Source organism: Pseudorca crassidens, chromosome 11, assembly GCF_039906515.1.
Source record: "Pseudorca crassidens isolate mPseCra1 chromosome 11, mPseCra1.hap1, whole genome shotgun sequence".
Lineage (NCBI taxonomy): Eukaryota > Metazoa > Chordata > Mammalia > Artiodactyla > Delphinidae > Pseudorca > Pseudorca crassidens.
The window spans coordinates 48,603,521-48,629,619 of NC_090306.1; the positions used below are offsets into that span (position 1 = coordinate 48,603,521).

Genomic DNA, 26,099 nt, shown 5'->3' on the forward strand with positions numbered 1-26,099 from the left:
ATTTGAGTGTGTGGTTTGAAGAAGGGACGATACGCAAGGCAAGGGGTCCAGAGCAATAGGAGGGGGTGTGCAGGGCCCTGGGGTGCCAACCCGCATGGCGCAGGGTGTGGGGAGCTGTGGGTGAGGCTGTGGGGTAGGCGGGGCTCCACGGGTTCTCAGCCAGGAGCACCTGGAAGGTGGTGTTTGGGGCAGATTAACCTGGCGGCAGAGAGCCGGCTGAGTGGGGGAGGGAGAAACCAAGGCAGTCAGACCAGTCAGGGGGCTGTTGGCCTGGGCTAGGGCTTAGCAGCTGGATTGAAGAGAAGGGATGAAGCTCAGAGACGTTTCACAAGAACTTGCCGCCTGATTTACAAGCCTGCCCCAGGACAGCATTTCCCGAAGTGCACTCCTGGGAACCTCCCGCTTTGATGGGATAGATGTTATAGAAAGAAACACTGGGTTGGACAAAGTTTAAGTGTTTTTCTGCTGCACAATTTCTCAGAGCCTTGAATAGGCTCATCTGCACAGAAGTTTTCACGGGACGACTCTAGTGTTTGCGGTCTCCCCAAACTCGCTCGACCATGAGTCCTTTTTTGCAGGGAGCCTGAGCAACCAGGACCCATTTAGGGGATTCATTTGAGGACAGGCTGTGTGAGGGGATAAAGGCAAGGGAGGATTCTAGGGTGCATGGAGAGTGGCTCCTGGTAAGAAATGGGAAACTGGGAAGGAGACTGGCTCAGGAGCGAGGTGGCAGAGACAGGGGTGTGACACAGACCAGATGGATGAGAACAAAGAGGAAATTAAGGTGGAAACCTAGAGTTGGGTATTGTCCTCCCCAGATTCTCCCTAACACCTTTGGGGGTGCAGGGCTGTGTGGATTGAAGTGGGACTGGAGGGCAGAGCGCAGAGAGAAAACCAGGTCTCTGCTGCCCTCTAGTGGGAACTATAGGTCTCACAGGTGGTTCCCCAGAGCTGCATGCTCCCTTGCTCTCTCCCAGCCAGGTGACCTCCCTGCCCAAGCCCCCAGGCTAGAGTATGTGTTGAGGGGGGAGGTGTGATGGCTGGGAGAAGGTATCAAAAGGGTTCGAGGGTGACAGAAGCCAAGCTTAAGGGGTGTCAGCAAAGCCTATGCCCAAAGTGTCCTTGTGTTGCAGGTGTGGGCTCCTTTCTCCTGTACTCTGTGCATGAGGGAATCCGGGGAATCCCCCTGGATCCCAACGACAAGTCAGACGCCCTGGTCCCAGTGTCGGGGACCTCCCTGGCTGTCGGCATCGACTTCCATGCTGGTGAGACATTTGGTGGCAGGAGGGGGTGGGACATGACCTTCCCTTTGGGGTGGTGTGCTCTGGGGCTCCAGGGAGAGGCTGCCTGACCGCAGCTGGAAGGGGCGACGCTTACCACAGCTGCCCCTGCCCCGCTATGTCCGCTTCCAAGTCCCGGGTCCCCCCAGCTCTCAGTCGCCTCTATCCTTACCGCTCGTGATTTTGACCTCCCACCTTCCCCCTACCTTGCTGAGAGTCCCCATGTTGGCTCCTCCACCTCCAGAAAATGACACCATTTACTGGGTGGACATGGGCCTAAGTACCATCAGCCGGGCTAAGCGAGACCAGACGTGGCGTGAGGACGTGGTGACCAATGGCATTGGCCGCGTGGAGGGCATCGCAGTGGACTGGATCGCAGGTGAGTTGCGGAAGGGCTGAGGGGCTGCAGGTGAGGCAGAGGACTGGGGAAGTGGGATCTCAGAAGGAAGGTTCTGAGGAGAAGGGGTAGGCAGGAACAGATGGGGAGAAGCAGGGGTATCAGGGGGCTGGAGGGAACCAGGTACCTCCATCCCCAGCCGACCCCTGAGCTCCCCCTTACTCCCTCCTCAGGCAACATCTACTGGACAGACCAGGGCTTTGACGTCATCGAGGTCGCCAGGCTCAATGGTTCTTTCCGCTACGTGGTCATCTCCCAGGGTCTGGACAAGCCCCGGGCAATCACTGTCCACCCGGAGAAGGGGTGAGGAGCTGGACAGGCTGACCACTCCTGGCTCTGGCCTGGCCTGGTCCCTCTGGCCACAGGCCCCCTCTCCTCCATGTTCTGGGGACTGACCCCCCTCTTCCGCCTCCACCCCAGGTACTTGTTCTGGACCGAGTGGGGCCAGTATCCGCGTATTGAGCGGTCTCGCCTGGACGGCGCTGAGCGAGTGGTGCTGGTTAACGTCAGCATCAGCTGGCCCAACGGCATTTCAGTGGACTATCAGGTTTGGATGCAGGCTTGGCCCTGGGGCCGATGGGATGGACCCCGTACTCTGAGGGGCAGTTCCCCTTACCCTGTGCCCTGCTCCCCACTGAGTCTCATATGATGTGCCCATTGGTGGGTAGATGCGGACCCAAGGAGTCGTGGGGTCCTCTGGCCCAGCGCCCCACCCAGAGTAGGATTCCACCACCCCAGAAATGGCGGAGGGGGTCACTCAGAAGCGGGCACTGGAAGAATGCCGAGAGGTCGGCATGTCGGCATTTCAGGGAGCGGGAAGATGTGGAGGAAGGAGGGGAAAGACGAGAGAGGCAGGAGTGAGTGGGACGTGGGGTCTGGCAGTGAAGCGGGTGCCTCCGGCCCGCAGGATGGGAAGCTATACTGGTGCGACGCCCGGACCGACAAGATCGAGCGGATCGACCTGGAGACGGGCGAGGACCGCGAGGTAGTTCTGTCCAGCAACAACATGGACATGTTCTCGGTGTCCGTGTTTGAGGAGTTCATCTACTGGAGTGACAGGTGGGCCACTGTCCTGGCCTTCCCCTGGGCCGTCCGTCCCCTCCCCCCGGCCCCGGATGACATCCTGCTCGTGGTCCTTGCCTTCCCCCAGGACTCACGCCAACGGCTCCATCAAGCGCGGGAGCAAGGACAACGCCACAGACTCCGTGCCCCTGCGAACGGGCATCGGCGTCCAGCTCAAAGACATCAAAGTCTTCAACCGGGACCGACAGAAAGGTGAGGCTGGGGCTCCGGGCTGGGCAGGAGAGGCCGGAGGGCCCCACCTGGGAGCCCAGAGTGAGAAGGGCTGGGAGAGAACTTAGACCCACAGGGCACCCTCTAGGGTCCCACGAGGCTGAGGAGTTGAGCACAGGGGCCTGGAGGGTTGTCTGAACTGGGGATACCGAGGCAGAGCCAGGCGCCAACCAGCGTTTCCACCTCGGCTGAGATGACAGAGGCACCAAGGTGGCCCTGCCCTCTGTAACCTCCGCCTTCCTGGTTTCCCCCCACCCCCAGGCACCAATGTGTGTGCGGTGGCCAACGGCGGGTGCCAGCAGCTGTGCCTGTACCGGGGGGGCGGGCAGCGGGCCTGCGCCTGCGCCCACGGGATGCTGGCTGAAGATGGGGCGTCGTGCCGCGAGTACGCGGGCTACCTGCTCTACTCGGAGCGCACCATCCTCAAGAGCATCCACCTGTCGGATGAGCGCAACCTCAACGCGCCGGTGCAGCCCTTCGAGGACCCTGAGCACATGAAGAACGTCATCGCTCTGGCCTTCGACTACCGAGCGGGCACCTCCCCGGGCACCCCCAACCGCATCTTCTTCAGCGACATCCACTTTGGGAACATCCAGCAGATCAATGACGATGGCTCGGGCAGGACCACCATTGTGGAGAGTGAGCCCAGACTTCCATTCTTCCCAGCAAGTGGAGGCAGGGGAGTGCAGGGAGGGTCAGCACAGACTCAGGGTAGAGAAGCCACAGACACCAGCCAGCCCACCCCTGCCCCGGATCGGAATCCCGCCTGCCTCGGTGTCCCTGACATACGGCCACTGAATCACACAGCACCCATTGCAGTTCCTTGAAAGTCTCTCCTCAACTGGAGGCAGAGTTGGCCCCCTCTGGTCCTGGTTCTGCCCCCAGGCTACACAGAATAAGCGGAAACTCTCCCCTGTGTGTCCGCTGCTCACAGAACAGGCTGCAGAGATGGGGCGGGTGTAACCCCAGACACAGGATTTTAGTCACCTGGGCGAGTTTTCTGTGCTCTCTCAGCCTCAGATTGCTCGCCAGTGCACAGAGACAGGATGACCTGAGACGACAGGTGGGAGAGCTTAGCTCGGCGCAGGGCACATTGTGTGAGCTCCATAAAGGGTGTGGGGGGGTTAGAGCTGTCATCCTAGGACAGCCTTTCAGCTCTTTGAAAACTGCTATTTTATTCCACTAGTTTTCTCTTCTCCGGGCTGGATGCTCCTAGGTCCTTTGACTCATTCATTTGTTCATGCATTTATCACTCCTGTCCGTAAAGACCTGCCAGGCGCGGAACTAGGTGCCGGGTATACAGTGGTGATAAAAACAGACCTGTCTTTCAACCTCCTTGGCCCTTGTCTGCCTCACAGAATCCAGTCCCCACATCTGTCTAAAAATGTAGTGTCCAAAGCTGAACTCGATACTCTGTAATCGTAGCTCGATCGGGAGAGACTGGCAGAAGTGTCCCCTCTCTCCGGGCCATTGTTCGGGCTACAATACTTCTATTAACGCAGCTTTCTGGCAACCACATCGCCAGACAGCTTGAAGTCACTGAAACCCCTGAGGCTTTTTCTCTTAACCTAAGTTCTGCTACGTCTCTTTCATCACGCACTTAGTTCTTAACCTGAGCCTAAGATGTCTACCAGACAATTCAGTTCAGGGTCTTTTTAAGTAGGAAGCTCCCCAGTACAGCCCACGTGGGATCTGATTTACTGAAATCCAGTTTGCGCCCAACTTGGTAGAACTTTAGCTCCAGGAAGTGTGACCACAGCATAAAGCCAAATCTATCCAGCCATGGGAGGACACAGAAAGAAGGGTTAGGGGGATGGACCATGGATCATTTGGGTGGGAAATAGGGGGGTGCAGAAGGGGCTGGGGGCACCGAGGGCCACACCCACACACACTCCCCAGCTCCCACACTTCCCATCCAGCCCCACATATGCCAAGGGAGGGGGTGCCCCAGGCCATCCCCTTAGCGTGGGGATACCCAGGCTGCCCCTTCGCTCTGCTCTCTGGCCCTGTCCTGACCCATCGCTGCTCCTGTCTCCTCGCAGACGTGGGCTCCGTGGAAGGCCTGGCCTATCACCGTGGCTGGGATACTCTCTACTGGACAAGCTACACGACATCCACCATCACCCGCCACACGGTGGACCAGACCCGCCCGGGAGCCTTCGAGCGTGAGACGGTCATCACCATGTCTGGAGACGACCACCCAAGGGCCTTTGTGCTGGATGAGTGCCAGAAGTGAGCTGCGGGCCCAGGGCATGGGGACAGCGGGCCACAGGGTGGCAGGAACTGACCCTAGGCAGACCAGGAAAGGGGATGCAGGAGCAGGAGAGGCTGGCTCTAACCTGAGCTCAGCCACTTCCTTGCTGTGTGACCTTAGACCAGCTGCGTGACCTCTCTGAGCTTTGGTTTCCTCATCTGTAATATGAGGACAATAGCATTTCAGGTGCCTCATCAAGGGGAGGATGAGAGAGCTGTGGAGGACCCTCTGACTTGGTGATTAATTGATTCATTCATCAGAGAGCCATGTTCAAGGCACATAGTAGGTCCTCTGTCTTTCTGGGTCTCCAAGCTTCAAGCAAAGGTTGTTCACTGAACACCTGTTGTGTGGAAGCCTTGAGCTGGGCCCATTCAAGCCACCTAGCTGGGGAGAGAAATCACTGGTGGGAAACTGCTGACGGCACAGGGCTGGATATGATGACCGAGAGGCAGCACGGGGGCGGTGGGTTGGCACAGGGCCTGGAATTGCAAAGGCCAGGGAAGGGCAGCCCGGATAAGAGCTTTGAGCAAGCGCCAGAGGAGGGAGGGCTCCAGGCAGGGAAGGACTTCAAGGGGCCTCAGCCACGCCCAGCCCAGTTGAGGTGCTGGGGCTGGGGGTGCGGGGGGGTGCCGGGGGGTTGGTGGGGGACAGGCTTGAGGAAGCCCAGGAGGCTGGGCTAAGGTTGCCAAGGGAGAATTTGGGAGGAAACCCCCCGGCATGGTACACACCCCCAGCCTCCACCCACTCTGCTCTCCTGCAGGGGCAGCCCCCGGCCCCATCACGTGGGCCTCTGGTGAGCCCCCAGCCTCACCTTAGGACTGCTGGCCCACATTCTAGCAAAACTTTGTTCCCCTGGATTTAGCAGCGCTTGGAATGTTTTCCCAAAGCTTTACTAGGAAACTAAGGAACAAACAAAACCCAAAAGCAGCTACTTAGAAACAGTGAGTGCACCAAACCTAGATTCCTTACCCTGATGTAACTCACGCCTGGCCCAAAGCCGGCCTGCCTGACACCGCCAGCCAGCTCGAGGGTCCTTCCTGCCTCGGTCCTGTCCCGCACGTACGCGGCTCACGACGGAGATCCCGTCTTCCCCGCTGTGACCCTCGGCGGCTTCACCTGCCTGGGGCTGGCCCCCCGGGCCCGTCCCTCGTGAGCCTGGAGCTTCCATGGGGGGGCCGTGCTCTGGGCCCCCGGCCTGCCTCTCACGTTTGATTCAGAGCCCACTAATTTCCTTTGCTCTGAGCTCAGGGGACTCAGTCCTTCACTCAGCAAATGGGTTTTGAGAGCCAGCGACGTGCTGAGGATCCCATGGGGAGCAGGGTTGTGTCAGCCCTTTGCTGGCATATTTGATTCTTGCCCTCACGAGGCTGCAGGGAGCTCCACGAGTGGGTGACGAGGACCTGACCCGGGCTGGAAGTCAGGGAACGTATTCTCAAGGGGCAATGCATGAGCCAGGTCTGCGAGGCGACAGGGTGAACTGAAGCCAGGCAGGGCACAGGAGAAAGAGCCGAACCGTCTGGGACAGGCCCTCCCTTGGCCAGAAGGAGCGAGCGCTTTGGAGGAATGGGAGGGAGCCCGTGCGGAGGGGGCAGCGGCCCCCCCAGCCCGGTTAGAAAGTCTCCGCAACCCTGGGTGCTGACTGCCTGCCCCTCAGGAAAGCCTCCGCACCATTCCCCACGGCCCTTTCCCGGGGAGTGGTTTTACCAAACTTGGGATCCACAGTGACAGCACGGATTGTTCTGCCACGTGTAGCAGTTTATAACGATAGGAGGAAAGCCACTTCCCAGCACAGAGTGTGCTGTACCTGAGGGTGTGGGTGGCCCTGATGGGGAGGAAGAGGGCTCTAGCAGCTGCCTCGGGACACCCGTTTTCTCTTGTGGAGGCCAGAGGGAGATGCCTCCGTCTGCGCCCATCCTGATCCCAGGAGCCACCAGAGCCCCGCCCCTTCCCCTGATGAGGCCTGTAAAACCAGGGCTTTATCCTCATGGGCTCAGGAGCAGCCAGCACCTCCTTAATGGGAGGGAAGCATCCTTTTCCCACCTGAGCACAGTGGCAGGATGGAGAGACGGGGGAGGGGGAGTGTTCAAAAGAGTGAGACCTGGAGAGGTTTGAGGAGATAAGTCCAGCAGCTCTGCGAGACAGCTCTATAGCCAGAACAGCAGAAGGATGAGGGACACAGGGGCCTGGGGGTTGGGAGGCAGAGGGCAGGTCCTGTGAGGGAACTGAAAAGCGGATCTGGCTTTGGTGCAGCTCAACGCTTTCCAAAGTCCAGGGTGCATGAGGGTGGCCTGGGGAGTGCTGGCAAGTCTGGTTCCCTGGCCTCACCCTGCCCTAACTGCACGTGAATCTCCAGGACAAAGACCCAGGAATCGCCATCCAATGCAGGTGGTCTGAGGAGCACACTGACACCAGTGTAGTGCTTGACCAGCCTGGGGGTCTTCCACACCCGCCTCTGGGGCCTCGCCACCACCCCCACCCGAGAAGCACGGCATAGCTGGGCGTTCCCACCACCTCCTTCACTGAAAGGAAGCCGAGGCTCAGAGGGGCCAAGAGGGATGCTTAGGTCAGAGCTGGTAAGGGGCAAAGCTGAGGCTCAGATCCCTAATATGCAAAGGCCTTAAATTACGGAGAAGGCGACTCTTGGGAACTTGATGGTAGAATCCATGCGTCCCCAGGACCTAGGACACACTAGACACTCAACGGCTTCCTGAATGCCAGGAGAAGAGAGAGACGACGGAAAAAATAACAGAAGATCCTCAGATAGAACACACCGCTGCCGTTTAATCCTCAGACCCCTCTATGGGGCAGGTAGTAGTATTCCCATTTCATAGAGTGGGAAACTGAGGCACACAGGGGTTAAGTAACTTGCTAAGGTTCCTAGACGGTCAGTGCTGGAGCCGGGAGGGAACCCCAGAGGCTGACTCACTTGGCTACGCTGTCTCAGTAAACGCAGGTGGCCATTTCACAGACACTGAGAAGCACTGGTGCACGTGCACACACACACACACACACACACACACACACACACATGCAAGCTGTCTGTGTGGCAGCCCTTCCCAGGCACTGGGGCTGTGTTGGCCTTGGTGGCTCTGAGGTTGCCTGTGGTGCAACCTCAGGTGTCTAGCTGACACTCTGGCCGACCCCCGGGTCTGGCTGTCTGCACGCCCGGGCCTGGTCCCTCCATGGCGGACTCCCTGGCTTTGAGTCCTGATCTCCGTGGCCCTCTCTCCTCCCAGCCTGATGTTCTGGACCAATTGGAACGAGCAGCACCCCAGCATCATGCGGGCAGCCCTGTCAGGAGCCAACGTCCTGACTCTCATCGAGAAGGACATCCGCACCCCCAATGGCCTGGCCATCGACCACCGGGCCGAGAAGCTCTACTTCTCCGACGCCACCCTAGACAAGATCGAGCGGTGCGAGTATGACGGCTCCCATCGCTATGTGAGTCTCCGGGGCAGGCGGGACGGGCGGCACGAGGGGGCTGACGCTGGGGTACTGCCGGTCAGCCAGGGAGGAGATTGCCCAGGCACGGAGCAGGAGAAAGGGAGGCCACCTGACATGGTGGGAAGAGCCAGGGGGCAGTGGGGAGTCCCAGTCAGACCCTGACCTTGCCACTTCGCCATCCTCAGCCTTCCAGGCTTGGTTTCCTCAGCAGTTAAATGAGGAAAGTGATCACAGGTCTCTGCAAATCCTGCCCCTTCTGCGACTGTGTCTGAGGAGCCGGGCCCCTGGTCCCTGGAGCCAGCTGCAGGGGGTGGAGGTGGGGGCGAGAGTGATCCCTTCGACGGGCTGATGCTGTCTCCCCAGGTGATCCTGAAGTCAGAGCCCGTCCACCCCTTCGGGTTGGCTGTGTATGGGGAGCACATCTTCTGGACCGACTGGGTGCGGCGGGCCGTGCAGCGGGCCAACAAGTACGTGGGCAGTGACATGAAGCTGCTGCGCGTGGACATCCCCCAGCAGCCCATGGGCATCATCGCCGTGGCCAATGATACCAACAGCTGTGAGTGGGGCCGCTGCCACCAGCCTTGCTCTCCTGCCCCCTGTGCCAGCATGTACACACACACACACACACGCACACGCACACACACACAACTGGTCTGATTCACATCTTTGGACACCCCCAGCACACGCTCTAGCCATTCCTCCCACTCAGAACCACACCTACCCGTCAGAACCTGATCTCACACCCATCCCAGGCGCTGCCTACTCCACCCTCTGTGTGCACGAGCACAGACACGGTCCCACACTGGCTTGACGACCAAGGGTCCCACACACAGATCTGCAGCTGTCCCGGCCTCTCACACACTCCTCACACATGCCCTGGGGTGCCCACCACTACACATACGACCTTAGGCTTGACTCTCCCCAGAGTACGGCTCAGAGCCCCAGTCACCCCACCTAAGAGCACACACATCCTCAATGACCTCAGGCTCACCCAAACGCTCCCACCCGGCCTTCCCACGGCAGCCCCCCGCCCCAGCCGTGAGCCGCCGTGTCACAGGTGGTGCCAGGAAGCTCAGCGAAGCTGTTGGGGGTGGGGGGCGTTCTGCATGTGCACAGCAGAAGACGCGCTTAGCCCACTGTCCTCCATCCCTGCCTCAGGCGAACTCTCCCCTTGTCGCATCAACAACGGGGGCTGCCAGGACCTGTGTCTGCTCACTCACCAAGGCCATGTCAACTGCTCCTGCCGAGGGGGCCGCATCCTCCAGGACGACCTCAGCTGCCAGGGTGAGAGGGGGAGGAGGGAGGAGGGCACTGACGGGGGGCCCTGGGCATAGATGGGGACCGTCTCCTCCCAGACTCTCCAGCAGCCCAGCCCCACAAAGCCTTTCATCATGGTGCGACGGGATGGCCTCAGTTCCTGGGGGGAGAGGCGTACGGGCACTCAGAGCCCCAGGGCCCCGCTCAGGAAGCTCCCCCACCTTCCCCCCCAGCGGTGAATTCCTCGTGCCGAGCTCAAGACGAGTTCGAGTGTGCCAATGGCGAGTGCATCAACTTCAGCCTGACGTGCGACGGCGTCTCCCACTGCAAGGACAAGTCTGACGAGAAGCCGTCCTACTGCAGTAAGGAGCCTCCTCCAGCCCCAGAGCCCCCGCCCGCGCCCCCAGGCCCCACCTCCTGAGTCACCAGCCTCAGGCCTCAGCAGGGCGGGGCGTGGGAGTGAGAGGGGCAGAAGCCGCCCCCCGCAACCCCGACCGGAGAAGGAGTCGAGCCCCGTGCCGGCCCGTTGCAAAGCCTCAAGTTTGTCAAGGGAGCAAACGCAGGACGTCTCATCAGAGGCAGCCCCTGCCCTGTAGCTGCTGCTGACTGTGGCCTGCTCCCCGCTCTGCAGATACACGCCGCTGCAAGAAGACTTTCCGCCAGTGCAACAATGGGCGCTGTGTGTCCAACATGCTGTGGTGCAACGGAGCAGACGACTGTGGGGACGGTTCTGATGAGATTCCCTGCAACAGTGAGTGCGACCCGTACCGGGCCTCGGACCACCCCCAAGCCTGCCCCCCCCACTTGCTGATCTTTGGTCCCCAGGCCCCAAGGAGTCTGGTTCAGGGCACTATATGATGGGGCTGGACAGGCACTTTGGGCCGGGAGCCCTGGCCTGGGCCTGCCTGGCCCCCCCAGGGAGGACCCCGCCTGATGGCACGGGGTGGGTGCTCTTCTAGAGACGGCCTGCGGCGTGGGCGAATTCCGCTGCCGGGACGGCACCTGCATTGGGAACTCCAGTCGCTGCAACCAGTTTGTGGACTGTGAGGATGCCTCGGACGAGATGAACTGCAGTGAGTGATGCCCCTTTCCTGGGTGCCTCCTCGGGTGCCCTGCCCTCCTGTCCGGGCTCCTCTGCCTTCCCTCTGGCCCACGTGGCAGCCTCAGTCCCCTCCCAGTCTGCCCCAGGCCTGGGCTCCCTGAGACTCAGGGAGGGGGCAGGGAGTGGAAAGTGTGGGCAGAGCACCACCCCCCACCCCCCACCGAACAACACGGTTCAACTTTCTAAAACGCTTGAAGGCTCCGTACGGGCCAGCAGCTCTAAGGGAGGGTGTTTGGAGGGAACCTGGTGTCACCCCTCATCCTCGCCTTCGCCAGGCGCCACCGACTGCAGCAGCTACTTCCGCCTGGGGGTGAAGGGCGTGCGCTTCCAGCCCTGTGAGCGGACCTCCCTCTGCTACGCGCCCAGCTGGGTGTGTGATGGCGCGAACGACTGCGGGGACTACAGTGACGAGCGCGACTGCCCAGGTCCGACCAGGGGGCAGGTGTGCGGTGGGCAGCGGACCCCCGAGGTGGCTGCGCCTTCATGCCTCCCTCGCCCCCAGGTGTGAAGCGCCCCAGGTGCCCCCTGAACTACTTCGCCTGCCCTAGTGGGCGCTGCATCCCCATGAGCTGGACGTGTGACAAGGAGGACGACTGTGAACATGGCGAGGACGAGACCCACTGCAGTGAGTGACCGCAAGCACCCGCTCACCTGAGCTAGGCACCCAGAGGACCTGTGGGGTTGGGGCTTCGCCTTAGCCACTGAGACCCTGTCCAGGCCCCACCTCTTGGTTCCTTCGCAGGAAATGCCCTCCTTTGAGAAGGGCACCCAGGGCTTCACCCCGTGCCCCCAACCCAGACCCTCAGGCTCTGAGATGGGGGCCGTCTCTCCAGCCCCTGCTGAGCCCCCCACAGAGGGTGCCATGGGGGTGTCTCTCCCATCCATCCTCTGGCATCTACCTGCCGAGCTGAGTGACCCGCCCTCTCTCCCCCATCTAACTGTGGCTTCCGACTGCCCCAGACAAGTTCTGCTCAGAGGCCCAGTTTGAGTGCCAGAACCATCGCTGCATCTCCAAGCAGTGGCTGTGTGATGGCAGCGATGACTGCGGGGACGGCTCGGACGAGGCCGCTCACTGTGGTGAGAGGGGCCTGGGGTCTGGCTGGGGAGGTGGCCCCAGGAAGGGCAGGGCCCCCCACGCACCCCACCAGGGACAGCACAGAAGTGGGCACGTCACCCCAGCTGCCTGGCCCTGCTCCTTCCACTCTTGCGTCTCTCAGTGGCTCCCTGTTCCCTCCACAGAAGGCAAGACGTGCGGCCCCAGCTCCTTCTCCTGCCCGGGCACCCACGTGTGCGTCCCCGAGCGCTGGCTCTGTGACGGTGACAAGGACTGTGCTGACGGCGCTGACGAGAGCGTCACAGCCGGCTGCTGTGAGTGGTGGGGCCGTGGTCTCACTTTGCAGGAGGGGAGACCGAGGTCCAGGGGAGGAAGTGTTTCCGCGGGGGTCACTCAGGCGGTCAGTGGCAGAGCCCTGTCTACAGCCCAGGTGTCCAGACGCCCCGTCCAGCGCTCTGCCCATTCTACCACTCAGACCACAGGAAGGTTGTGGGGAGACAGTCAGCAGCCGGGCGGGCGGGGGCTGAGGGGCCGTGTCCGCCTGTGTCCACAGTGTACAACAGCACCTGTGAGGACCGCGAGTTCATGTGTCAGAACCGCCAGTGCATCCCCAAGCACTTCATGTGCGACCACGACCGGGACTGCGCCGACGGCTCGGACGAGTCCCCCGAGTGTGGTGAGCCCGGGGCCGCGGTGGGAGGGGCCCCGCCCTCCACGCACGGGCCGCCAGCCTCACCTGCCCCCTCCCACCGCAGAGTACCCGACCTGCGGCCCCAGCGAGTTCCGCTGCGCCAACGGGCGCTGCCTGAGCTCCCGCCAGTGGGAGTGCGATGGTGAAAACGACTGCCACGACCAGAGCGACGAGGCGCCCAAGAACCCGCACTGCACCAGCCCAGGTGGGCCCCGCGCCCGGCTCCCTCCCCACGCTTGGCCCAGCCCCGTCCCCCAGACGGCCCAGGGCCTGGCTGACCCGCCACCTCCGTCCCCCCAGAGCACAAGTGCAACGCCTCCTCGCAGTTCCTGTGCAGCAGCGGGCGCTGTGTGGCCGAGGCGCTGCTTTGCGACGGGCAGGACGACTGCGGCGATGGCTCGGACGAGCGCGGCTGCCACGTCAACGAGTGCCTCAGCCGCAAGCTCAGCGGCTGCAGCCAGGACTGCGAGGACCTCAAGATCGGCTTCAAGGTGCGCTGTGCCCCGGGTGGGAGCCTGGCTGGGACTCCTTCCTCCATCCCTCATTCATTTATTCATCGGTTCATCCGTCCAACGAGGGCTAACTCAGCTCCTATTCCGCCAGGCAGTGTTCTAGGCACTGGGGACCCAGCATTGAGCACAACAGACATCTCTGCTTAGTTGGTTCTGCATCTGTTCGGGAGGTAGAGCCAGCAGGCTTTGCTGGCAGATGAGGTCAGGGGCACGAGAGAAGGAGGGGCACGCAGATGTCAAACAGGCGCCAGATGCGCAGGCCTGCAGTCCAAGGGGGAGGCCAGACAGGAGAGAGAGGCTGGGAGCTGTCACCATAGAGACGGCATTTAAGTCATGAGTCTGGATGAGATCCCGAAGCGGGCCAGTGTAGACGAACACGAGGGTGGTCCGAGGCCGGAGCCCTGTGCTCAGCCACGCTGAGGGCAGTGAGGTGAGGGGGGAGCGGCAGCGGAGCCTGAGCAGGGGCAGCCTTGGGGGCCGGAGAGCAGCCAGGCGAAGAAGGTGCTGGAGGAAGAGGTGATGGGCTGTCGGATGAGGCTCGCAGGTCACGTGAGAGGAGGCCTGAGCCTCGACCTCGGGACGCAGAGTCGTGGCAGTCACTGGGGACTCACGCCAGTGGGTGGGGTGGGGGTGAGAGCCAGACGGCTGGCGTGGGCCAGCTCAGTGCCGGTGTGCTGCCTGCTTCCCTTGGTGAGGCACAGCCAGCCACCCAGGGTGGAGGGTGCTTCTGACCCTCGGTCTCGAGGTGAGAGGCCTGCAGCTCCTGGGGCGGCCCAGACCCCTGCCCGTGCCCACCCCAGGCTCCCTGTGCCCACAGTGCCGCTGCCGCCCCGGCTTCCGCCTGAAGGACGACGGCCGGACGTGCGCTGACGTGGACGAGTGCAGCACCACCTTCCCCTGCAGCCAGCGCTGCATCAACACCCACGGCAGCTACAAGTGTCTGTGCGTGGAGGGCTACGCCCCCCGCGGCGGCGACCCCCACAGCTGCAAAGCTGTGACTGGTGAGACGGGGGCTTGGAGGGTGTGCCGTTGGCCCTGGCAGGCAGCCCGGGGCTGGGGTGGGCGGGCTGGAACGGCAGGGCTGAAGGCAGGCTGGGGACGGGGGTGCTAGAATGAGCCGCCCTCCTCTGCCTCCAGACGAGGAGCCGTTTCTGATCTTCGCCAACCGGTACTACCTGCGTAAGCTCAACCTGGATGGCTCCAACTACACGCTGCTTAAGCAGGTGCCAGACCCGCCCTCCTCACCCCGCTGCCTCCCCAGACCCACAGCTACGTCCCTCACCCAGTACAGCCCCCCGTTCTCCGCACTCGGGCCCATGGCCATCCCCCCACTGACCTCTCCCGCCGTCCACGTCCTGACTCTTCGGTCACCCCTCTGCTCACCCCCCAAACCAAGGGCCTCAACAACGCTGTCGCCTTGGACTTTGACTACCGAGAGCAGATGATTTACTGGACAGACGTGACAACGCAGGGCAGCATGATCCGAAGGATGCACCTTAACGGAAGCAACGTCCAGGTGAGGCCGGGCGCAGAGTCAGCCCGTGCCCCCACCCAGGGGGCCCTCTCTGCTTCAAGGCCATCTCCCCTTCTTCCCACCCACCCCACTGAATTATTCCTTTTCCCCGCTCCACACTGAGTCACCGCAGGACTCTGCCTGTCCTTACTCCTCTCTCCCCTAAGCCCAGCGAGCGAGGTCTAGGAGATTCCTGTCTCTCTTTCCCTAATTAGCTGTAAGTTCCCCTTCTGTCTGACCTCCCTTAAACCTGTGCTCCCAGGCACTGTGGGGCTTGGGTTGTGGTCTCTCTCATCCAGAGACCCCTATCCTCGAGCCTGGGCTGACACCATGCCCGGGGCTGGGCCTTTTCCATCCACTGTGCTCCTAGAGCGGCTGAGGGTCCTGCCCCAACTCACCCAGGGCCCTTCCTCCCTGCCCCTGCCCGCAGGTGCTGCACAGGACGGGCCTCAGCAATCCCGACGGGCTGGCTGTGGATTGGGTCGGCGGCAACCTATACTGGTGTGACAAAGGCCGGGACACCATCGAAGTGTCCAAGCTCAACGGGGCCTATCGCACGGTGTTGGTCAGCTCTGGCCTCCGTGAGCCCAGGGCTCTGGTGGTGGACGTGCAGAATGGGTACGTGGGCGAGGAGGGTTGGGGGAGCCTCTGAAGGCAGCTGGTACACTCGGGCGTCCAGGCCCAGCCTCCCTGCAGGCTCCTGGTGGGACTGGTTGCTGGATATCTCAGGGCTGACTGCTCACCCACCTGACAGGTACCTGTACTGGACAGACTGGGGGGACCACTCACTGATCGGCCGGATCGGCATGGATGGGTCTGGCCGCAGTGTCATCGTGGACACCAAGATCACGTGGCCCAACGGCCTGACCCTGGACTACGTCACCGAGCGCATCTACTGGGCCGACGCCCGTGAGGACTACATTGAGTTTGCCAGCCTGGATGGCTCCAATCGTCACGTTGGTCAGTGTGCCAGTGAGGCTGCCCAGGCACAGCAGACCTAGTGGGGATGGGGGTTCTGAAGCTACAGGGGATCAGGCCTTTGGGGCAAGAGTAGGCTTAAAAGCCAGAGGGTATGGTCTGAGGACACCACCCACCGGGGGTCTGGGGCTTCAGAGCACCCCAGGGTATGCCCCCTGGATCCGCCCAGGCATGAGGAAACCACCAGCTCCCTCGGGAAGGAGAGAGAGCGGCACCTTCCCACGCACAGTTTCAGATGACAGGCCCTGAGGAAGGTGGGAGCAGAAGGGCTGGGGCTGGCGTACCCAGGACGCCCCCACTCCCTCCCAGGGAACCGTAGAGTGTATTTGGGCAGGAACCTGTTGTCAGACAGGCCAGGAGTTGCGTTTCAGCTCTGCCACTTACCAGCTGTGCGGCCAGGGGCTGGAGCTGGGCTAGTGCCCCCCTCACAGGGCTGCTGTGGGGTTAAGGGCCCAGTAGGGAAGGCGCCCAGTGCTACTCGGTGCTGACCGGCCGCCCGGCCTGTCCCCCGGCCCCCTGCCGCCCTCAGTGCTGAGCCAGGACATACCGCACATCTTCGCCCTGACCCTGTTCGAGGACTACGTCTACTGGACCGACTGGGAGACAAAGTCCATCAACAGAGCCCACAAGACCACGGGCACCAACAAGACGCTTCTCATCAGCACACTGCACCGGCCCATGGACCTGCACGTCTTCCACGCCCTGCGCCAGCCTGACGGTAAGCGGCCGAGGACCGAGAGCCGACCCCCGCTGAGCCAGGCACGAGGGGCCCCTGCGGTGGGACGGGGCCCCACTGTCTCAGCAGGGCTGCCAGGCCACCCCTCCCCCAGCACAGACCAAGCAGCGCCTGCAGACACCAGGAGATTCGGAGGCCTGTAGACAGGCTACGTTCCGGCTCTCAGGAGCTACAGCCCAGCTGGGGTCCAGCCCTAGAACCTTGTAGCAGCGAGGCCCTGAGGCCGTCCAGTAGAGCAGGTCTGGGTGGAGACCACCAAGGCCAGACCCCGAAGGCAGGCAGGCCAGAGCTGAGGGGGAGAGCACAGGGGAGGCAGCGTGTGGGGTTCGGGTCCAGCCTGATCCTGGGACCTCAGCAGAGTCCTCTCCTATCTCTGGCTTCAGCTCCCTCCTGAAAGAGCAGGGTCTGGACCCATCCCACCTCTGCCCGGGATAGATGGGCCAGGCAGCCTTTGGAAGACCAGAAAACGTGTTACCAGTGAGCACTGCCCTCGCCCCGCCAGAGGCCGGCGGCCCAGGGAGCAGTGGTCCATACACTGGGCCAGTCCGCCACCCTCTAACCACGTTTCCTCCGGCAGTGCCCAACCACCCCTGCAAGGTCAACAATGGCGGCTGCAGCAACCTTTGCCTGCTGTCCCCTGGGGGCGGCCACAAGTGTGCCTGTCCCACCAACTTCTACCTGGGCGGCGATGGGCGCAACTGTGTGTCCAACTGCACAGCCAGCCAGGTGAGGTTCTTCCCCGGACCCCGCTCCCCATACCTCGTTCCCCGATCTCCCACACCACTACCTGCACTCCTCCTGGGACCCCAGCACCCGCCCTACTGTCCTCACACATCTGGTTTTCCCACGCTAACACCCCCGCATTTCTTGCCTACCTCTTGTCTCCCCACAGCAATACTTTTACACCCGTCACCTCACACAAACACCCCACCCCCTAACCCTGACTCCCCCCGCCGACCTCCACACAGATGCCCCCTCGCCTGGCCTTCCTGCGCTCACCACACCCCAACCTCCCATCCAGCTCAACCTCCCCCCAAGATACCTGACCCCCCTGCTTCTTTGAGACATCCCGGCCCCTCGAAAGAAAGCCTCCCGAGGTCCCCAGACCCCCACCAACCCCTCTCGCCCCCACCTGCCCTCCAGTTTGTGTGCAAGAACGACAAGTGCATCCCCTTCTGGTGGAAGTGTGACACGGAGGACGACTGCGGGGACCACTCGGACGAGCCCCCGGACTGTCGTGAGTGCCCGGGTGGGGTGGCAAGAGGGTCCTGCGTCAGGGCCGCCCGACTCCCAAGGCCCCGAGTGGCCCGCCCCCCGGCCCTGCTGACGCTGAGCCTCCCCTCCCGGCAGCCGAGTTCAAGTGTCGCCCAGGACAGTTCCAGTGCTCGACGGGCATCTGTACGAACCCTGCCTTCATCTGTGACGGGGACAACGACTGCCAAGACAACAGTGACGAGGCCAACTGCGGTAAAGGGCCGCCCTCCCGCCCCGCCTTGTCCTCCCCTGGATTTGGGCGTTTGGTAACTGCGCTCCCAGGGCAAGGAGGCCCAGCCCACAGCGGCCACCTCTCCAGGCTGGACTCCTGCTTCTCCAGCCCTGGGCCTGCGCTCTCCCCCCGAGGGAGTGGGCCCCCGCCCCCTCCCGAATCCTGCACCCACCGTTAGTTACCCTCCCCTCCTGCCACCCCCACAGACATCCACGTCTGCTTGCCCAGTCAGTTCAAGTGCACCAACACCAACCGCTGTATTCCCGGCATCTTCCGCTGCAATGGGCAGGACAACTGCGGAGACGGGGAGGACGAGAGGGACTGCCGTGAGTGCCCCGGGTGGTGGCAGGGAGGGGGGTGGTGGAAAACGGGCACGGAAACACGATTCACATTGAAATCTAGCCCCCACTTCTTCTAGGGGTCGTGCTGCTCTCAAGTAATGTTACTAGATGAGCAACATAAATTATATGGGGTGTGACTTGGTTTGCTCGTAAAATCGTCATGCACGTCGTAGAGATGTGCGGATCCAGAAGACAAAATCACCAAAGTTGAAGATGATTTTCCTTCCTCCCAAGAAATTGCTGGCAGGACCAGGACAAGGCCAGGGCTTGGGAGAGGGAGAAAATGGGGATCTAGAACTGTGCGGGGCAGGTGGAATGGGCAGGTCCTCATTCTCTCCCCAACCCCGCAGCCGAGGTGACCTGTGCCCCCAACCAGTTCCAGTGCTCCATCACCAAGCGCTGCATCCCCCGCGTCTGGGTCTGTGACCGGGACAACGACTGTGTGGATGGCAGTGACGAGCCCGCCAACTGCAGTGAGTCTCCTGGAGCCCACCCTCCCTCCACAGTGTCTGCTGCTCCCACCACCCCCACGGGTGACCCCCCTCGGTGGCCGCTCCCACCCAGACCGCACCCTCACGGTGCATTCCTGAAAGGAGCCTCCCCCTCATCGCTGGGCCACCCCCTTGCAGCCCAGATGACCTGTGGAGTGGACGAATTCCGCTGCAAGGACTCGGGCCGCTGTATCCCGGCGCGCTGGAAGTGTGATGGAGAGGACGACTGCGGGGACGGCTCGGATGAGCCCAAAGAAGAGTGTGGTGAGCTTCCCCAGCCCTGCTCCAGGGAAAGGCACCTGACGGGGAGGGCTGGGGCTGCCTGCCACCTGGGTCCTACTCCTGTCTAATTCCCGTCCCCACTCCTGCCAGCACCTCATCGGCACACACCTGGCCACCCTATGGGATCTGTCGATCCCCTCCCCAGAGCAGCTCCGTCCTTTCGTGTCCCTCCTGCCCCAGAAGTCCCCATAGACTCCACATCTCAGAACGCAGCCTGGACTCCCACTGCTGACCTTTGTGTCAGGCTGGAATGCCCACTCTCCCGCTCCTGGCCATCCTGACCGCACCTTCCAGGGCCCTGACGTCTGCCCCCCGCTCTATCCCTGACTGCCCCTCAATCTTGCCTCTTCTAGACGAGCGTACCTGTGAGCCCTACCAGTTCCGCTGCAAGAACAACCGCTGTGTGCCGGGCCGCTGGCAGTGCGATTACGACAACGACTGTGGCGACAACTCCGATGAGGAGAGCTGCAGTATGTCCCCTACCCCGTCCCCCCCGGCCCAGCAGGTGTCCTCCCCCAGGAGACCTCCCCGCTCAGTACCCCTGCCCCACCGCCACCAGGCTGCACTAGAGCAGGTGGCTGCTTCCCAGGGCTGGGGGTCAGGAGCTCCCTCCCACCTCACCCCACCCCACCCTGCTCCATGTTGTGTATTTGAGTTTGTGCCATTTCACCTCATCTCATGTTTCTCTCCATTTTCACACTGTCCTCTTGGGGTTGCAGAGGTAGGTGTCTCTGATGTGCCCGTGCTCCTACCACATCCCCCTGCTGCTGCCCCAGAGCCCACCTGTCCCTGTGCTGTGCCAGCCCATCCTCCTTTACTGGCCTCTCCCTAAACCCTGGTGCTTGTCTTAGTGGTCTTGCCCCTCCCTTGCCCTCCCCACACACAGTCTGTCCTGAGGGCAGGGCCGGGGACCCGTGCCCTCTCTCATGTGTCTGCCCAGACGGGTAAGTGTGAGTGCCCTCTGGGCCTGACCGGTCCTATGAGGGCAGCCAGTTGGCTTGCCCAGGATTAGTTGAGCATCTTGGTCATTATGCCAGTCAACGGTGGCCTTCAGGGACTCAGGGATGGGTGATATTGCTCTCCAAGGGCTGGAGATGCTCTCGAGGGCTGAGTCCGTATGCCCACCCTTCTGGGGCCTGTCTCTCCCCTGTCCTTCCCAGCCCCTCGGCCCTGCTCTGAGAGTGAGTTCTCCTGTGCCAATGGCCGATGCATCGCTGGGCGCTGGAAATGTGATGGGGATCATGACTGTGCAGATGGCTCAGACGAGGTGGGCAGGGAGACCAGAAGGAGGGAGGGATGGCCTTGGAAGAGTCAGGGCAGGCCTGCAGGGGTGCCCAGGTCTGACCAGGATGCTGCTCCTGCGCCCACAGAAAGACTGTACCCCCCGCTGTGACATGGACCAGTTCCAGTGCAAGAGTGGTCACTGCATCCCCCTGCGCTGGCGCTGTGATGCAGATGCTGACTGCATGGACGGCAGTGACGAGGAAGCCTGCGGCACTGGCGGTGAGCCCCTCCAGCTCGGCTCCCCAGCCCTCCCACCCTACCGCCGCCCCGCAATAGCACTTAATCAGGAGCCAGTTGGGTTGAAATCCAGCAGAAACCTGTGGGCTGTGTCCACCCAGGCCCCATCCCACAAGTTCCAACACAGCAGTCAGCTGCCCTGAGAAGTCAAGTCCCTGCTCACTTTCCTTTCCTGGGGCAGTGGGCGGGCCGGGTGAGAGAAGGTTGGCGCTTGGAGCAGTGAGGGCAGATATCCTAGCTCTGCGCTGGTGGGCTAAGGACAGGGATTGGAACCTAGGTCTCCTGACTCCCAGCTGAGTGTACCTGCCGTTGAACTACAGTAGGCCCCGGAGCCCTGCCACACCACCAGAGAAAGAGGGCTCTCTGGACTCCTCTGGACACTTCCCCAAAAATGCCTCTTCTCCCCTAAATACCAGAGGAGGCAGTTCTACCCAGCTTACCCGGCTGGGAGAAAATTAGGAAATTCGGGTTCGATCTGGTGGTACCACCGCATTCCCCGTGTTCGCTCTAGGTCTCTGCCCCTGGAGGGAGGGGTCTGGGCAAGACCCGGCCGCCAGCAGCCTGGGGCTCAGGGCTCATTCTTTACTCTTTGCTCCCCCTGACGCCCAGTGCGGACCTGCCCCCTGGACGAGTTCCAGTGCAACAACACCCTGTGCAAGCCGCTAGCGTGGAAGTGCGACGGCGAGGACGACTGCGGAGACAACTCAGACGAGAACCCAGAGGAGTGCGGTGAGGCGCTTGGGTCGGGGCGCGGCTTCGGACGGGGCGGGGCTCCCAGGCGGGGGCGGGGCTTATGTCGGGGCGTGGGCGGGGTTCTGACGCACCCTGGTGGCCCTCGGCCCGCCCCCGCCCCCTCCCCCCAGGCTGATTCTGACTTGTCTCCTCTCGCTGCTGCAGCCAGGTTCGTGTGCCCTCCAAACCGGCCCTTCCGTTGCAAGAACGACCGCGTCTGCCTGTGGATCGGGCGCCAGTGCGACGGCACGGACAACTGCGGGGATGGGACTGATGAGGAGGACTGTGGTGAGCAGGGGGCCAGTAAGGGGGAGCCTGGGCCGCCTAGAGTGGGGGTGCTGCAGGCAGTGGGGCTGGGCCAGGTTGGCTCATCATCTGTTGAGCCGATTCACCGGGAGAGGGAAGGATCCACTGCCGGGAGCCTGGAGGCCCTGTCTTGTTGGGAAAGAAGCCCCTGAGGAAGGTGTTGAGGTGGAGACTGAGAATCTGGATGTTTAACCAGCTTCCCCTGAAGCTTGACAGCCAGGCTTGGGACCCCCTCTGCCCGTGACTGACTGGGGGTTCCAGTGGGAAGAGGGGGCAGGGTGGTAAATACCCAGGACCTCAAGCCCCGCCCTCCCCCAGAGCCGCCCACAGCCCAGACCCCCCACTGCAAAGACAAGAAGGAGTTTCTGTGCCGGAACCAGCACTGCCTCTCCTCCTCGCTGCGCTGCAACATGTTCGATGACTGCGGGGACGGCTCTGACGAGGAGGGCTGCAGCATCGGTGAGACCCGGCGTGCTGGGGCGGGGTTTGGCCGGGAGGGGCTGAGAGCCGAAGCCCAGGCCTAGACTCTCTGTCTTTGCAGACCCCAAGCTGACCAGCTGCGCCGCCAACGCCAGCATCTGCGGGGATGAGGCACGCTGCGTGCGCACCGAGAAAGCCGCGTACTGTGCCTGCCGCTCTGGCTTCCACACGGTGCCAGGCCAGCCTGGATGCCAGGGTAGGAAGGTGGGGCCCAGCGGGGAGGGCAGAAGCCCCAGACGCAAGACTTTCCATGACCCTCCCGTGTAACCCCCAGACATCAACGAATGCCTGCGCTTCGGCACCTGCTCACAGCTCTGCAACAACACCAAGGGCGGCCACCTGTGCAGCTGCGCGCGCAACTTCATGAAGACGCACAACACCTGCAAGGCGGAAGGTGGGAGCTGGGAGAGGACGGAGAGAGGGGGCGGGGCTTACAATGCCAGGATAAGAAACGGGACCTGGAACGCTGTGTTTTCCCCCAAGCACCCTTGCCCAAGCTTGAAATTCCAGACCCTCAGTACAGCTTTCTGCCACTCCATTTTGGCAGCCATGCAGGGGCCCGAGGTCCTGGGGCTGAGGAAGTTTGGGGGCAGAGCACGCAGGCGGCATCACCACACTTACAGAGCCAAGTGTACCCCACTTGCATATTCCCATTATGCTTTTTTCATGTTTATTGAGGTATAATTGACAAAATTGTAAGATATTTAATGTGTGCAAGGCGATGATTTGATGTACATACGCCTTGTGAAAGGACTTCCCCTGCATCGAGTTAACACATCCATCAGTTCACGTATTTACTTTTTTTTTTTTTTTGGTGAGAACATGTAAGTTCTACACCCACATATGCTTTGACACACACCTGCACCTTCCTCATGCCTGTATACAAACACACCCCACATCCATGTATGCACACCCAGGCACACACACACACTGTGCACACACAACCCCACCACACGTGCCCAAGTGCACGCAGATGCCCATGCACACCTGCCCCCCTCCGTGGCCAAGCTCACACACCCCCACATGTGTGTGCACCCGCAAGCAGATATCAGTGTGGAGCAGGGACCGTGGTGATGCTAGCAGAGGCCACGAGGAGGCAGAAGTCCACGAGGCTGGAGGAGGAGGGTCAGCAGGTCACACTGGATCACCTCAGGAGAGGAGAGGAGGGGAGGGGAGGGGTGGGGAGGGGAGGGGAGGGGAGGGGAGTTCCAGGGGCTGAGGCTAGAGTCCTCAAGCCTGGCTCTGGGGCAGGATGACAGAGGTTTCTGACTGGGTCAGATGGTTTGATTAGGAGAAGAGACATTGTTAGTGTGAAAGGCGCTGGGCTGGGTGGGGAGCACGTTGCGGCGGCTCCTTCCAGCACCGGGCCCAACAGCCCCCAGCCCCACCTTTCACCCCCACCAACATCTGGTCTCTTGTTCTTCCAGGCTCTGAGTATCAGGTCCTGTACATCGCTGATGACAACGAGATCCGAAGCCTGTTCCCCAGTCACCCCCATTCGGCTTACGAGCAGGCCTTCCAGGGTGACGAGAGTGTCCGCATCGATGCCATGGATGTCCATGTCAAGGCTGGCCGCGTCTACTGGACCAATTGGCACACGGGCACCATCTCCTACCGCAGCCTGCCACCTGCTGCGCCTCCCACCACTTCCAATCGCCACCGGCGACAGATTGACCGGGGTGTCACCCACCTTAATGTGAGCACCCAGCCTGGGGTGGGACCTACGTGGAGGCACAGGCTGGGTGGGAAGACTCCAAAAAGCAGACTGTTCAGAGCAGAGTTTGCAGAGGACAGAGGAAGGGCCAAAGGGTGAGACTGGCATGCAGGGCAGACCCCGGATTACGTCATGAGGCGCGGACAGCAGGTAGACAGAGCAGCACCATTGTCAGTAGGTGTTTCTGCCGCATGGCAGCCCGAGGCGACAGGGCACAGGGGGCACCTGGCCAGCAGCATCAGAGCCACGTTCAGTTTCTGATCGTCACAACCAGCCCACTAGCTAACCTATTCCATCTTACTAACCTATTTCATCTCTTTGGGCTTTACTCTGTTCCTCAATAAATCAGGGTCGCGATATCTAGCAGGGACAGGCTGACCGGGTGTCGGGGGGCTGGACGATGGGCAGGAAGCCTCTGAAACTGTAACCCCTTCATCCAGATTTCAGGGCTCAAGATGCCAAGGGGCATCGCCATCGACTGGGTTGCCGGGAACGTGTATTGGACCGACTCGGGCCGAGATGTGATTGAAGTGGCGCAGATGAAGGGCGAGAACCGCAAGACGCTCATCTCCGGCATGATTGACGAGCCCCACGCCATCGTGGTGGACCCGCTGAGGGGGTGGGCAGGGGTCCTGGGGGGAGGCATCTTGACTGGGGCTAGGAAGCCCCTGGGTTGGAGGTGGGTGCCCAGCATCCCCCGGCTTGTCCTTCCTCTCCCAGACCAGCCTGAGGTCAGAGTCCTCTGCAGGCCCCTGGGTCTTCCAGGCTGCGCCCAGCCCTGGCCCTCCCTGATGCTGCCTGGGGTCCTGCTGGCCTGCTCAGGTGGGGCCTGACCTCCACTTGGCTGGCTGTCATGGGCAGCCAGCTTCTGGGCTTCTCCTCTGCTCCAGGGGGCAGCTCTGCCTACTTAGACGACTCTGGAGCAGCACAGTGTGGTTTTAGAGTAAAAGATCTTTAATCTGGTCAGGAAGTTGACTCCCCCCACTTCTCTCTGGAGGAGGTGGACAAGAACACCCTCCTCTCTGTGTACCCAGCAGTCTCTGTGCCCTGTGCCCACCTTGAGTGGCCTCCTGTGGGAGCCCAGGTCCTAGCCACACTCACTCCTTCTCCCTCCCCAGCACCATGTACTGGTCAGACTGGGGGAACCACCCCAAGATTGAAACAGCAGCCATGGATGGGACCCTTCGGGAGACACTGGTACAGGACAACATCCAGTGGCCCACAGGTCCGTGCAGAAGTGGGCAGGGGATGTGGGAGGGGTAGGCTCGCTGAGCCTGGGGCCACACAAAAGGTAGGGGAAGAGGCTTGGACTGGGATGGGACAGATGGGTTGTGGAGGCTTTTCCCAGAAGAGGTGATTGGGAGTGATCATGGGAACGGGGTGGAACTGTCCCAAACATGGAGACAGTCCTGCTTGCTCCCCCAACCTGGGGCAGGGGGGCTGGGCCCTCACAGTGCTCTCTGCTCCCCCAGGCCTGGCCGTGGATTACCACAATGAACGTCTGTACTGGGCGGATGCCAAGCTCTCAGTCATCGGCAGCATCCGGCTCAACGGCACTGACCCCATCGTGGCTGCTGACAGCAAACGAGGTCAGAGTCCACCAGCAGCCTCGGGCCCTTGTCCTCCCCTCTGAGCCCAAGGCCTCACCTAGCACCTACCATCCTCCTCAGCCTGGCCTTCAACAATCTTGCAGTGCGTTTCAGGCCCCTCCCAACCAGACACCCCCTGCACCAGTCCTGCAGGCCTGAGGCTCACCCTGACCGTCTGGGCCACTTTTCCATTCATTCATTCTACCAAAGAGTATTGAGCTGCGTGGAGGCAATATGGGTAATAATAGGAACTCAGCCAATGTGAGAAGAGGGAGCAGAAGTTGACCCTGACCCCAGACGTCTAGGGCTGATGGGACCTTTTGCCAGTAGTGGCCACAGCAGGAGGAACAGGTTGAGGAGAGTTTGCTTTGGGATGTTTGAGTTAGAGGTACCTGGGAGCCTTGGCGCCCACTGTCCTGGAGAGTGTGACCAGGGCCTGAGTCCCCTCTGACCCCCCCGCAGGCCTCAGTCACCCCTTCAGCATCGATGTCTTTGAGGATTACATCTATGGCGTCACCTACATCAATAATCGTGTCTTCAAGATCCATAAGTTTGGACATAGCCCGTTGATCAACCTGACGGGGGGCCTGAGCCACGCCTCGGATGTGGTCCTGTACCACCAGCACAAGCAGCCTGAAGGTGAGTG

General features: G+C 61.7%; 1 protein-coding gene across 1 annotated transcript in view; it reads left to right on the forward strand.

The window, feature by feature from the left end:
• The window catches only part of LRP1 (LDL receptor related protein 1), a 78,842-nt gene that overhangs the window by 49,642 nt on the left and 3,101 nt on the right, over positions 1 to 26,099 (forward strand). Inside the window, exons 35-80 of the mRNA XM_067697041.1 lie at positions 1,134 to 1,265; positions 1,525 to 1,659; positions 1,851 to 1,980; positions 2,098 to 2,224; positions 2,585 to 2,736; positions 2,828 to 2,952; positions 3,232 to 3,609; positions 5,013 to 5,202; positions 8,461 to 8,665; positions 9,032 to 9,224; positions 9,827 to 9,952; positions 10,159 to 10,287; positions 10,557 to 10,676; positions 10,885 to 10,998; positions 11,303 to 11,452; positions 11,530 to 11,652; positions 11,988 to 12,104; positions 12,267 to 12,395; positions 12,635 to 12,757; positions 12,837 to 12,977; positions 13,073 to 13,263; positions 14,102 to 14,285; positions 14,422 to 14,507; positions 14,681 to 14,800; positions 15,228 to 15,415; positions 15,552 to 15,757; positions 16,305 to 16,493; positions 17,089 to 17,237; positions 17,655 to 17,748; positions 17,862 to 17,978; positions 18,204 to 18,323; positions 18,689 to 18,811; positions 18,968 to 19,093; positions 19,465 to 19,581; positions 20,272 to 20,378; positions 20,482 to 20,614; positions 21,242 to 21,361; positions 21,530 to 21,652; positions 21,989 to 22,129; positions 22,212 to 22,346; positions 22,425 to 22,544; positions 23,578 to 23,846; positions 24,305 to 24,483; positions 24,983 to 25,089; positions 25,337 to 25,453; positions 25,916 to 26,092. Of these exons, the coding sequence (XP_067553142.1) occupies positions 1,134 to 1,265; positions 1,525 to 1,659; positions 1,851 to 1,980; positions 2,098 to 2,224; positions 2,585 to 2,736; positions 2,828 to 2,952; positions 3,232 to 3,609; positions 5,013 to 5,202; positions 8,461 to 8,665; positions 9,032 to 9,224; positions 9,827 to 9,952; positions 10,159 to 10,287; positions 10,557 to 10,676; positions 10,885 to 10,998; positions 11,303 to 11,452; positions 11,530 to 11,652; positions 11,988 to 12,104; positions 12,267 to 12,395; positions 12,635 to 12,757; positions 12,837 to 12,977; positions 13,073 to 13,263; positions 14,102 to 14,285; positions 14,422 to 14,507; positions 14,681 to 14,800; positions 15,228 to 15,415; positions 15,552 to 15,757; positions 16,305 to 16,493; positions 17,089 to 17,237; positions 17,655 to 17,748; positions 17,862 to 17,978; positions 18,204 to 18,323; positions 18,689 to 18,811; positions 18,968 to 19,093; positions 19,465 to 19,581; positions 20,272 to 20,378; positions 20,482 to 20,614; positions 21,242 to 21,361; positions 21,530 to 21,652; positions 21,989 to 22,129; positions 22,212 to 22,346; positions 22,425 to 22,544; positions 23,578 to 23,846; positions 24,305 to 24,483; positions 24,983 to 25,089; positions 25,337 to 25,453; positions 25,916 to 26,092 (6,777 nt within the window). The remainder of the gene's footprint in view (positions 1 to 1,133; positions 1,266 to 1,524; positions 1,660 to 1,850; positions 1,981 to 2,097; positions 2,225 to 2,584; positions 2,737 to 2,827; positions 2,953 to 3,231; positions 3,610 to 5,012; positions 5,203 to 8,460; positions 8,666 to 9,031; positions 9,225 to 9,826; positions 9,953 to 10,158; positions 10,288 to 10,556; positions 10,677 to 10,884; positions 10,999 to 11,302; positions 11,453 to 11,529; positions 11,653 to 11,987; positions 12,105 to 12,266; positions 12,396 to 12,634; positions 12,758 to 12,836; positions 12,978 to 13,072; positions 13,264 to 14,101; positions 14,286 to 14,421; positions 14,508 to 14,680; positions 14,801 to 15,227; positions 15,416 to 15,551; positions 15,758 to 16,304; positions 16,494 to 17,088; positions 17,238 to 17,654; positions 17,749 to 17,861; positions 17,979 to 18,203; positions 18,324 to 18,688; positions 18,812 to 18,967; positions 19,094 to 19,464; positions 19,582 to 20,271; positions 20,379 to 20,481; positions 20,615 to 21,241; positions 21,362 to 21,529; positions 21,653 to 21,988; positions 22,130 to 22,211; positions 22,347 to 22,424; positions 22,545 to 23,577; positions 23,847 to 24,304; positions 24,484 to 24,982; positions 25,090 to 25,336; positions 25,454 to 25,915; positions 26,093 to 26,099) is intronic.